Consider the following 13,213-nt stretch of genomic DNA (forward strand, 5'->3'; position numbering starts at 1 on the left):
GCCATGCTCTCTCTTCTGGGCGTTTTTGCCGTCGCTACTTCTGAGCTTCCGAACCGTATTGTCTTGGACGACCGCATTCCGGGCCTCGTTTCGTGGTTCTTGGTGTTCCGCATATATGATTGATAACCTTATACATACAGGGCCAATGGAAGAAAGAAGGGAAGACGAATAGAGGGTGGGGGAGGGGTGTGTGCATAAATATAGATTTTATTTTTTTCTTTCTTTCTTTCTTTAGCTATCATTGACTATGTGGAGTTTTAAGGTGATTTTAGTTTTTTCTAGTAAATATAGATAAAGAAGGCAGTTGCTTGCAGCGACCCACAAGGGACAACTTGAGCTACAAGTTGTCTCACTCTACCTAAGAAGCTTGAACTAAAAGCTTCTCAGGTAGAGTGAGACAACAGTAGTACCTCAGAGGTTAACTTGAACCACTGAAAGTCTCAGAAAAAATAAGAGAGAACGCTACAAGGTAATAAAATTTGTGCAAATAACTATCAAATTATTGTCACAGCAAACTTAGGGCGTTGAAAGAATCATTGTGGGTGGCACTAGTCGTCTTACCGAATTACTATCTGAAATACAGTCGGAGTGTCAAGTGTGTTTGTGAACAGAAGCGTGGGATGAGCTAATGTAAGTAAGAAGGATAGACGATGCATCAACAGTAAGGAATAAGTTCGTGAGTTGAAAGTAAACGTGACTGATACAGAGTGTGAGTATATGTATGTATGAGTAAGTAAGATGTGTTATTTCAAGTTCGTATGGAATTATTCCTTCTGAACAAGAAATTTAAATAAATGCTTTACTGAAATTAACCTTTAGCGTTAGTACTTTTCGTAATAATTAGCTAGGACAATGATATTAACCTCATAAATGATCATGAATTCAACATCCGAATAATCATATTATTAATGAATAATGATAATAATGATAAACTGATCCGAATCGAGATTATTCTGTTAAATTTCCAATCAGATAGTTGGCTCGCTGCATGTACAAATGTTATACTACAACCCTTAGCGCCTGCGGCAGTATTTAGGTCAACGTTTTACGCTAAACTGTGTTTGACCAGCTTAAGCGATAAGTATGAATTCGCACCAGAACCATAATGAAAATTATGATAATCACGAAGTTGATCCGAGATGAGAATATTTTGTGTAATAATTGACTCATTGGATAAGACTCACAGTGAAACAAAGCATCTTATAGCAACACTAGCTCTCTGGCTTTATGTCGGGAAAGTCTTTCACGGCTAATTGCGTTTCTTCGCTATGTAACTTACTTAAGCTTAACTAATGTATATGATGCATGAAGAAAACGATTAGCATTCGAATTTGCCATTTCAATGAGACAATTTAAAATATACCAAATACGAACAAATTGAGAATGATATTAGATTATAGCTAATTAATATGAATAACAAATGGAGAAAGCATAATTCATTTTACATATTCCATATGGTTAATGCGAATATGAAAAATGAAAGGAAAGAGAGAATAGTGCGCCTTACTTTATCTCTCTCATAACATGATTGCGAAGATTTATCAAAACCAAATAAACCTTATGCGACTGTGCAACGAATCCTGCACGGGTGTGAAGGAACGTTGGTCTTCAAAATAGCGGTTTTATGGGACATCAAGATTGACAAGGCTGGTCTGCCAAGCCTTTCTGAAGGTTTCATCGTCGTACCATGGAGGCCTTGCTTGCTAAACAATAAAAACAAATAATATATATCTAACTCGTGTTTTAACGTCGAGGAGTGAAAGCTTGTGACCTGACATCTGTCCCAAGGGTCAATGTAGCAGGGGAGGGGGGTTGGGAAGCGCCGTGGGGGGAAGGGGGAGGGAATTTATAAATGGAATATTCCTTAAGATACTTAACTAACTTTCAGACTCATGTAGTTTACATACAGAGTGAGTTGTAGAATTATAGAATTCGATAATACAAACGTGTGATTAACAAATGAAAAAAAAAATATGGAGCATCATACAAAGAATTGAAACATATGATATCACTTTCTTTGAAGTTATTTTACAGCAAACTATACTATACATTTAATGAAATTATAAAATGATAAATAGTTCGATCACCGATAAGTATGTAATTACTATGTTGAAAGTGTGAGAAAAAAAACTGCCTAACAGGGCACGTTTTTACTTCTTTCACTGTTAAAACACATAAGTACAAGTATATGGGGGACATAGGAAAACAGAGAAATTAAAGAAATTTGCCCCATTGTATGTCCTTACGGTTTTGTGAAGAAATATCGAGCGGAAACATTTTAAAGAGAAGTTTAAGTGCACAGTTGTGGAGGGGTCCATCTTGTCCGTTGATCTTGTTCTTCCTTGCTCACTGTGAAGCCAGGGCCTTACGTTTCTGGGTGCTCCTATGGCTTTACACCCTAACAATTGTTAACATTGCAGGTTGCACGTAGCAGAACTCTTGCTTCTCTACGCTGTGGCAGGAAGCCTGGGGAATGAGGGACAAAATCCCATGTGAGGTCGCATGGGAAGTGAAGTAGGTTTTTGGTTTTCAGAGAGGTAATATCTCCTTCCAGCTATTTGTAGAGGATCTCGCTTCTGCCACCACTTTGTGAGGGAAACAGAAGGACTTTCCACCGCTGTAATATAGTGACATTTAATTGGGTAGTGATGGCTTGTCGGACGTCTCTTGTTAGGCTGGTGTGTCTCACGGCAGACGCGGGAAGCGGTAGGCTAGCTGACCGCTCTCCGCCGGAGAGGCTGGAGTTCGTGAGGGAGTGTGTGACGGAGTGGGTGAGAGAGAGAGTGGTTGATTGACCTCAGGTCGATCTTATATCTGACCTGCCATGTCGCTATAAAGAGATTCCTAGTTCTTTCCTTTTATCTCTTTCGCTCCTATTTCTCTCTCTCTCTCTCCCTCTCTTTTTCTCTCTCTTATTCTATCTCTCTCCTATTCTCTCTCTCTCTCCTATTCTTTCTCCCTCATATTATCTCTCTCCTATTATCTCTCTCTCCTATTCTCTCTCTCTCCTATTCTCTCTCTCCTATTCTCTCTCTCTCCTATTCTCTCTATCCTATTCTTTCTCTCTCTCCTATTCTCTCTCTCCTATTCTCTCCCTCCTACCAACACTCTCTCTTATTCTCTCTCTCTCTTTCTTATTCTCTCTCTCTCTTATTCTCTCTCTCTTATTCTCTCTCTCTCTTATTCTCTCTCTCTCTTATTCTCTCTCTATATATATTATTCAGTTTCTTTCCTTTTATCTCTTTCGCTCTTATTTCTCTCTCTCTCTCCCTCTCTCTTTCTCTCTCTTATTCTATCTCTCTCCTATTCTCTCTCTCTCTCCTATTCTTTCTCCCTCATATTATCTCTCTCCTATTATCTCTCTCTCCTATTCTCTCTCTCTCCTATTCTCTCTCTCCTATTCTCTCTCTCTCCTATTCTCTCTATCCTATTCTTTCTCTCTCTCCTATTCTTTCTCTCCTATTCTCTCTCTCTCCTACGTCTACACTCTCTCTCTCCTATGTCTACACCCTCTCTCTCTTGTCTACACCTCTCTCTCGTCTATACTCTCTCTCTTGTCTACACTCACTTTCTCGTCTACACTCTCTCTTTCCTACTCTCTCTCTCCTACTGTTTCTCTCCTTGTGAGAATTATACAGAATGCTTAATACAGCAAATAGATCATATACAAATATCATATGAATATAGCACTCCAATTAGCAAGGCAATGGCCGGGTCAGATCAGGTCAACTTTGACTGATAGGTAATTCGCACATAGTTGCCTTCCAAAGTACCTACACCCTCAAAAAGAGCTTAATACCCTCGTCTGCCACGCCTCCTGTATTCCAGACTGCCTTCCCGCATAACCATGGTTGGGGACGGCGGATGGAAACCCCTTCCATATAAGCAGGAAATCTGGAACATGCAGACAGACCGGGAATCAACTGCCTTACCACTGACGCCTGATTTCTCTGCCTGTTTATACGTGTTGTGATAGTGTTTATTACTGTGATCTTTGTGCTGTAGTGTATATTATCTATCGTATACCATAACGTCAGACTATCTGTGTTATGGAATAAACCTGAACTGTACAAACCCTGTGTCTGGTAGCAACTACCTTATTTGTGGTGGGTTATTAGTTACAACAGACTAAGACACCAGTCACACACCTTACTCTCTCTTTCTCTCATACTCTGTGTTGTGTGTGTGTGTATTTAATGAAGGTGAGCATGATTCATTTACCTTTACGGCACCGAACAACAGCAAACTGGCAGTGATGGTTGAAATGGATACAATAACAAGGGCCACCTTCATCGGCACTGTCAAATCTGGAAAATAATTATTCATATATGTATATATTTATGAATATATATGTATATATATATATGTATATATATATACATATATACGTATGTATGTATGTATATATATATATGTATGTATGTATATACATATATATACTGTATATATTTATTTATTTATTTATAGGCTACATTTTTTTCTCGTAAAAATGATAATGATATTTCACGTTTTCTTTGCATCTCCTTCGCTAATCTATACATGACGCCATGACTTACTATGCATGTCAAATTGACAGACGATGTAGATGAGCAAGACTTCCAAAAGCAAGGAACCTCAACTGTAATGTGTATATTAATTAAATCACATGATTATACAAATGGTCTCAAGAAGTTGAATACCTAATGATGAGATGGTAAGACAATGATAAATGTAAATTTGGCTTTTAGGGTCATACTTACCCCTTTTGAGAGTTGAAAAAGAAAAACTCAATCTTTGGTCGATTGCCTACGCAGATAACTAAATATGGGGATCAACATAAAGGTTTCCATTCAACCATGACAGAGTAGCAAGTCTGGGAACCTTTCTTTTTAAATAGGGGGCCTTTTTGTTCGGGCGTTTCTCCACAGCTAATCTACAACATAACAGTCAACCTATAACTGATAAATTCTGATATAAGCAGAAGATAACACAAAATATAGGCATATATAACTCAAAACATATAGCAGATATAACACAAAGGACTGTGTTAACATGCTAAGGACGCCGATGGTGTTGGTGCCGCCCTCAGGAGATATGCAGCCGGCTGTTCTGCATTAGGGCCCTGCCGGTCGCCGCCGGAGCATGTGGGACTCCGGGCGCAGGACTGGGCCTGGCTTCGCTGTTCGCCTCCACGGTGCCTTCGTCTTGCGTCCATGCTGCTGGGGACGAAGGATATCAGTGTCTATTTATGGATATATGTATATATGTTTGTATATATGCTTGCTTGTGTATTTATGTAATTAAAATTACATATATATGTATATATAATAGGTAATATATATATTATTATATATATTATATGTTATGTATGTATGGATATATTTATGTTATATTTACATATATATATATATCATCATAGCCGGTATCATTCCCACTCCAGGACATAAGCCTTTCTAGAGGGATATGGCCGGGAACCCACCTACTGGCTCTAATTGTAATCGTGATGGGGGGTTTGTAAGGGCCACCAGTGCCACCGGTTCCATCAGGTTGTAAGCCCTTAACTGCTTGCCATCAGTGTAAGACCACCAGTGCCATCAGTTGTAACAGCTTGCTGGCACTGTTGTTACCCTCCACTGGAGCAGTTGTACAGGCACCCGATGTCCTGTTGCAAGGTCGGTAGTTAAAAAATTAGCCCCCCCCCCCCCCCCCCCCCCCCCCCCACCCGTTTAAGGAGACAGGATGTTCAAGTGCCATGGCTTTATTGTGGACTGGTACTACACTAGACCTGGCGATGGCTGAGGTCAGAGCTGTTCGCTCTTGTTTGTTGTCTGACCTCTCTGTCCTGAATCTGTCTCTCTCTCGTCTGTCTGTGATCCTTTCATGTCCTTAAGTTCCAATCTTTAGTTACTTTCTATGCCTTGTGCCTTCCATTAACAAAACCACAGGCTGCCGAGAGAAACTAGTGTTTCCAGGCGGAAAACGGAACACAGGAGACAGGAAGCGTCAAGTCAATACACACTGCCAGCGATATGCACTGAATTAAGTAGACATACAGGATCAATGTCTTGTCACATATATCAGTATCAGTTGCCTTACAGGTATCCTGATACCATATTGTTTATTCACCATTAGGCAATCGAGGTAAAGTTCTGTGGCCAAAGTAAAAACTCACCAACCGGGCTCGGAACGCTCGAACTCTGATCTCGTCATTTCACAGTCGATACTCTAACCATCAGCCACGAGCCCTTATATATATATATATATATATATATATTATATATATATATATCTATATATTATACTTATTTTATATTTATTAATCTATATATATTATATATATATATATTATATATCTATATATTATAATATTTATTTATAGGTGTGTGTGCGTGATGTGTGTGTGTGTGTTTAAATTTATAATAAAAATATATAGAATATTTATTTATTATATATTTATAATATATATATATTTATTTACATATACATATACATTACATAATTCCTTTTTTTGGAATTACATATCTACATATACAGGGTATATGTATGTTTGTGTCTATTATTATATATTTTCTATTATTATATATTTATATATAATATATATATATGAAATATACTGTGTTTATGATATATATATATATATATATACATTTCAACACAGCAAATGAGATTTTAGGAAAAGGGCCAAACAATTTAAAAGGACCAGTGGCTAACACCAGAATCCGTACAAAAGTGTGACGAAAAAAGAAGAAAACTAGAGCAAAAAGAAAGATTACCTCAAATGCGAAGTTCTTGGGCCAGTTAAAAGAAAGGCAAACAAGGGAGTAAAAAAGAGTCAATCATCAAAGCAAAAGATAATTGGGTGAGAAACAAGCTGATGATAGTGAACAAAGCTAAGCAGTAAACAATTCATAATAAGCCTACAGTTTTAGATCTAAGATGCTTAACAAAGGAGAAGACAGTAAGAACAAATTGTAATAGAAGATAAAAGCCGGTCAGCTGTTTAAGCAAATTCCACCGAAGTGACACTATATGGATAGAATACTGCCGCTAGTATGGTACCAACATCAAGCAGATCGTTATAGAACAGTATTAGGCAGGAGCCGACATCAGAGGGGAGAACCAGAACGCAGTCATCTAAGAATCGAAGTAAGGGCAGCGATTATTAGAAGTTGAGAAGATGAATAAAGCACACCTGGAATATGACAACCGTTCCACAAATTATTAAGTGCGGAGGGAGATCCCATTATCAAAACCTTACATCTTCTGGTGCACCGAATATTCCAAACTGGTAAATGGCCTACACAAATGGACCCATCCCATTCTACATTCCTATCCCAAAAAAGAAAATGAGTCTCTCGCGAAATGGGATCAAGTGGAACATACGCACAATCAGTCTATAAGTGCATCCTAAGCAAAGTCTTAACTCACCCATCAACCTAAATAGAATAAACCGGGAATTGAAGAAATTCTAATGATTCACGAAGCTGGCATTCAGAAAAGATCGAACACGTGGAACAATTTTCTTAAATCTTAAGGCTCCTTTGTGAAAGTCAGAGAAATCATCAGAAGAATGTTTTCCACAAAAACTTTTATTGACTTTAAAAAAGCATTCGATATGGTATTGAAACGAAGCGCTATGTCATACAATGGTCCAAGTATAACATCCAACCAGGGTATGACTAGGCTTATCCCAGAATTATATGAGAATGTCGAAAACAACAGTTATGGATGTACAACTACGAGCGGAATGGTGCGAACGTACAGTGGACACGATAGACAAGTATGCATTCTGTCATCCGACACTTTTCAATTTGTTTTTGAAAGATAAAGCAGTATATGCCTTGAAAATTTATTTCAGAGTCGATAAAGTTTACATGACGTAGTAGTAGCACAACTTCCGGTTTGCTGATGGACTAGAACTTGATGTGCGGGAAGATGCGGAAGAATTAGCAGAAATAGACAAGAGCGACTGGATGAAACATCACCAGGTATGTTAATTGGAAAATTAGCGCAGAAGTAAAAAGTAACATAACTGGTCAAGGGAGGAACATCGACTCGAAACGTACTGGCACTAAGTTAGTGGAGAACAACTTGAACTGTGTCAGAATATCAAATATCTAGAGTGTGCAACATTAACAGAAAATAGGAGATAGCCACGAATTGCAATTAAACTCGATGTAGGAATGGCAACAAGTGCGTTTAGCTAGATTGGAATGCTATTTTGGAAAATGAAAGTATAGCATGAAAAACAAAAATTTAACTAGCTAAACTCGATGGTAAAAAGCATTTAATGTATGGATGGGGAGCGAGTAGTGTCGATCAATAACTTGTAAAGATCTGAAGCAGGTGGATAAGCTTTTGAAATGAAGGTTTAGCAGAAGTGATTTGCTAGAATATACATGAGAGAGAGGCGAACAAATGGGCTATGTCGGGAATAGAGATGAATCAGAACTTTTTATACGCAGCAGAAAGAGACAGGCCAGAAACCATTCCATGCGCACTAATCGCCAAACGCAAACATCAGTTTCTTTGACACGCAGGTCAGGCAAGGAAATAAAACAACAAAGTTTCTCATACATAGACTACTTGAGGGAAACACCCAACAAGGTAGGGCCAAAAAGAACATGGCAAGACTCATAAAGGAGGGGACAATCTCTAACATTCTGAAGCTTGTCACCACAAGTCCTCATAGGAGGAAATGGAGGAAGATGCCAAGACAATGTGAGCACAACGGCGCTAACCGGCTGAGGTCATGATGATGATGACAAGCCACATTATATGCACACACAGGACGACACACATGACACACACAGCATGCATAAACATGTATATAAGAGACGGTAGAATCTAGTATAATTTAGCACATATTGGTCATACTGATAATCCCTCTTTTCCATACGAGCATGGACACACCAGCCGGAGACCGTGCAGGCTGAACCCGGTAAGTCCGAGCAACGGATCCCGCAAGCGCTCCGTCAGCGTCCAGCAAGGGGTCGAGGAGCGGTGCTGTGGCGTGCGGTCCTCTGAGGGCACGGTACATCGCCATCGGTGTCCACGTAGCCTGTAAAACAGTCTTGAATTATAGTTTACTATGTGTTACACGGCCGAAAAACGATGGTTTAAAGTTTGCAGACTTGTTATTTCAGTGATGACTGATAAAACCACTTTATTTTGAACACTATATCTGATTATCTGCATTTGTGTCATTTTGACCGAAGATTTTTTCTTTCTTCTTTCCGTACAAAAAGTACAAAAGCTCATACTTAGCTACTCGCGATGGTTGATAGAAAACCTTTATTATGAGATCACACATAGTAGATTTTCTGCTTTGACGCACTCGACCAAGATGAGTTTTTTTTTTCAACTTTTCCTGCATTCAAAAGGTTGTAGAATGAGTGTCCTTCATGCAGTTTTACATGAGAGATTACTTGTCTTATCTATTCTATTTATCACTTACACTAATGGTCCAGTTCAAGTTCCTAATCATTTGAATTTACGTATATCATCTACAGTGGTTTCACTTGCTTAGATTGAAGCACTGCCCTCGAATGTCGACTATCAAGGTGACACGATAGGTAGGTAGAACACTTTAACGAAGGAGCAAGTTATAACATGAAATATTCATTCCTCTAATTTCTACGAGAAAAAGTATCCTTTGTTGAATCCCCGCTGTCACCCAACAGCTAAGGGAAACCTGGTTTTGCCCTTCTGTGGTTCTTTTGGATCCATTTCAATCATACGCTGCCACCTTGCTGTTGGGCGGTGTTACAGACGTAAGTGAATCAGGCTTACATTCATTAAACACACACACAGACTCCACTCACAGCGACCCACACCAACACGCACACCACACACACACAAAGGCACAATTGCAAAAGAAGAGCAGGAAAGGAGATAATAGGAGATAGATAGAGGGTGACATGTGTCTTCGTACAATTGAAAGCAAGGTTCATTCAATAATGTACAAGACGCAAAAATAATAAACACAGTACAATGGTTTAATATATCCATGAGGCGAAATAGGCGTGTGTGGTAGTTATGTCATCCCGGCTGTCTGTGTTACAAACATCCCTGTTATATGTATTTTATTTTTCATCATCATAGGAAGTAACCTGGGATGGGAAGGATTGGCCAATTCAAAAGAAAGTTAGACTCTGTTGATGGTGGCATGAGATTATGCTCTAACTACATGAAGATGCCCAATGCATTTAATTTAACCGACATATTCAACAAGATATGAAATATAAATATATAAAATATATATAAATAATATATATATATATATATATATATACGAGCAAGTTTGTGTTACGTTGAAGTACCAGCCTCTGGCAATTCTGTATCTGATAATGACTCAGACTAGTGAGAGGTGACGTGTGGTTAAACAAACAGCGTGGATTCCATAACATAAGATGGTTGCCGCTGTATCGTGTATGTGGCATGCATGGGTGCACGACCCGGCAATTTCCGGATGCGCTAGAGGGCCGGGATCAGGAGAGGGAAGCTACAAGAACAACCCACTAGGTGCCATGACAACGAAGTCAAGTGTATCACCACAAATAAACAAATAGGTATGCTACATATTTAGAATAAGAACTGATTAATACAAAGGTCTAGATTTTCAGAGAACAATAACGATGGGTGAAGATGTGAATCGAAGTACCTGGAGTAAGAAGTGAGATATTAACACCAGTGCAAGAGGAGAAAGGCAAACTAAAACAAATACGAGTAGTGGTCATGCGCGAAATTCACAGGGAAGTCTGAGGAGAAAACTTATCATCACCAGTTTTTAGGAATCGAAAAGAAGCACTTCTACTACACTGATAGTGACAAGGTCGTTATGTGCACGAGGCTTACCTCTCTCAAGGGAGGCATATTCTTCGAGGGAGGCGTTGGCTAATTAGCTAAAACCGGATGGAAATTCTTACCCTAACACTTGAGTTAGGGAATAAGGATAACTAGATTAGTGCGTCGCGGCATTGAGGCAGCCGCCTGTGTCAGCGTAGCAGCTCGTGAGAGAATGTGCCAATCGAAGTTCGCACTTAAGAAGGACACAGAAGGAACTCAATGGCAGATGCAGGTCCAGAGGGACATCACAGATAGACAAGAGAACAGGCAAGCAAACATCTGACACTCCAGCATTCGAAACCACGAGCGCTGTCTTTTTGTCGCCGACCATGGGGATATGAGGCCTGTACGCTAACCTAGGGCTTGGTAGGGTTAAGTTTCTACGTGGTGCAACAAAAACCATGGCCATGTAGTAGAATATCGGGACTGTCTGACGAATATTGAATATAAGTGACGCGGTCTCGACTGTTTTTTATTGGAGAATCAAAGCCCCGGGTCCTCATTGTGTAGTGGGCTTAGTAAATGATGAATGAGGCCATAGTGAAAACTGTTGTTTTGAAATGAGTAATGAGTTATCAGTCAAGTAGGGGCGAGAGAGGATTTTTTAAGATGCAAGGAATTGCAGATAAGGTTAGTAAAAGACTTGTGTAATTAATCAAAATGATAGTAATCGCAATAAATCATATACGACTTACCAAAATTAGTCGGATTAATATAATATCACATCGTAATTTACTGTACAATCTGGAACATTCGGACCAATTATCGATAACGATAAAAAAGAGATAAAAAACCAAAAAAAAAACGAAAAAAAAAAATTAATACCCAAGTGATTCACGGACGCTACAGAATAATAGAAAAATCTATAGAGAGAGGGAACAGTGAGAGAAAAGACTAATTATATCCAACTCAAAAATAAGGCCTGTGTTATTCGCTAACTCCACTAGACAAGAAAATAAAACACTACAGGCACAATGGTCACAGACATATAACACTATAAGGATACATCGTATAAGCAGGAGGCGAAATAAGCGTCTGTGGTACGTAGTCTATCTCTGAGGCCTGTTTGTGTGTCCAAATGCTCCTAGCTGTTTTTTCTCTCTCTCTCTCATCAGTAATTCCGAGCAATAGGTAGCACGGGAAATGTAACCGAATGGAAGAGTGGCAATCAAGGGAGGAGAGGAGAGCGAGAGAGAGAGAGAGAAGAAAGAGAGAGAGAGACTGAGAGAGAGAGTGAGATGAGAGAGAGATAGAGAAGAGAGAGAGAGAGAGAATAAGTCAGATATTCTTTATATTTCTGAAAGATCATTGGCTCATCTTTTCCTGGATAATCTGGTAAAAGTATCAACAGTGGCCTTGGCAATCCTGTCATCTCTAATATTAACTGTGGTTTCATCATAGAGCCCTGCAGCTCTCAAGGCCTTATAGTTATATTTATTGGTTTCAGGGCACACTTCGTATACCGTCGTCATCCAATACTGTAAGAAATGGTTCTGTGATGCACTCACTGAGGATAACACCGTTATTGAAATATACTAGGTACATGCTCTTATACATGTACATACATACAATCATGCACAGATACACAAAAACGTAACACGTACACAAATAACATAGTACAATTAGTCACCACAAGAACATGTAGACTATGTCCGCGCTATGATGACATGACACAAGAACGTTGATATACTAAGCGAATAATTTCAGGGTTGATTAAAATGCAACAACTCAGGCAATCAACAACGGAAAAAGAAAAAAGCCTCTAAGCCCGACCTTTTCCTTCTTGGCAGCAGCGGGTTGAGGCGGCACGCTCTGCATCAGCCATGGGCGAGATGGTGTCTCTTTCCTTCTCCTCCGCTATCTTCTTTCGGGACTTCCCCTCCATTTCTTTCCTTCGGAACTGTTTCCTTGCTCGGCTCTTTCTCTTAGTGGCACTTCCATCTCAGGACTTCCTCCCCCGGCTCTATTCCTTCGTGACTTCCACCTTTGGCTCTCATGTTGGAACCCTTCTCTCTAGCTCTTCATTTAGGCCTTCCTCCACCTCCGGCTTCTTCGGTTCGGCCTTCCTCCTCCGCTCATCGGTTCATGTCCTTCCCTTCTCTGGCTCTTTCTTTGCCTTCTTCCTCCGGCTCTTCATTAGGGCCTTTCCCTCCGCTCTGGCTCATCATTCGGACCTCCTGTTTTTTTTTTTTTTTTTTTTCCTCCTCCTCTGGCCTCTTACTTGGGATCCTCCTCCGTCCTCCGTTTGGACCTCCATCCTCGGCTCTGTTTTCCGGGCCTTCTCCACCTCCTCGGCTCATCCTTGAGCCTCCCTCCCTCCGGCTCTTTGTTCAGAGCCATTCCTCCTCAGATATGGTGGTTCTTCCTCCCCGGGCTATTCTTATCG

The 13,213-nt window shown here is 39.8% G+C and overlaps 1 protein-coding gene across 1 annotated transcript; it reads right to left on the minus strand.

Moving 5' to 3' along the window:
• Nucleotides 1-585: 585 nt before the first annotated feature.
• Nucleotides 586-6,189, minus strand: LOC147472267 (uncharacterized). Its single transcript, XM_086544953.1, has 5 exons — nt 6,152-6,189; nt 5,032-5,198; nt 4,557-4,613; nt 4,222-4,307; nt 586-3,894 (listed from the first exon to the last, which is right to left on the minus strand). Exons 1-5 carry the CDS (start codon nt 6,187-6,189, stop codon nt 3,793-3,795), a joined length of 450 nt encoding a protein of 149 aa, XP_086401079.1. The 3' UTR covers nt 586-3,792.
• Between the last annotated feature and the right edge of the window lie 7,024 nt (nt 6,190-13,213).

The sequence above is a fragment of the Penaeus japonicus genome, unplaced genomic scaffold, assembly GCF_977035675.1.
Source record: "Penaeus japonicus unplaced genomic scaffold, GWHDUDI00000001_assembly GWHDUDI00000002, whole genome shotgun sequence".
Classification (NCBI taxonomy): Eukaryota; Metazoa; Arthropoda; class Malacostraca; order Decapoda; family Penaeidae; genus Penaeus; species Penaeus japonicus.

Excerpts from the sequence above, each read along its gene's own strand:
- LOC147472267 (XM_086544953.1), bottom strand. The coding sequence starts at position 6,189 with ATGACGAGATCAGAGTTCGAGCGTTCCGAGCCCGGTTG. Across the intron at positions 4,308-4,556 it reads CTGTCAATTTGACATGCATA|ATTTGACAGTGCCGATGAAG; the intron begins GTAAGTCATGGC and ends ATTATTTTCCAG. Across the intron at positions 3,895-4,221 it reads TGTTGTTCGGTGCCGTAAAG|ATTTCCTGCTTATATGGAAG; the intron begins GTAAATGAATCA and ends TGCATGTTCCAG.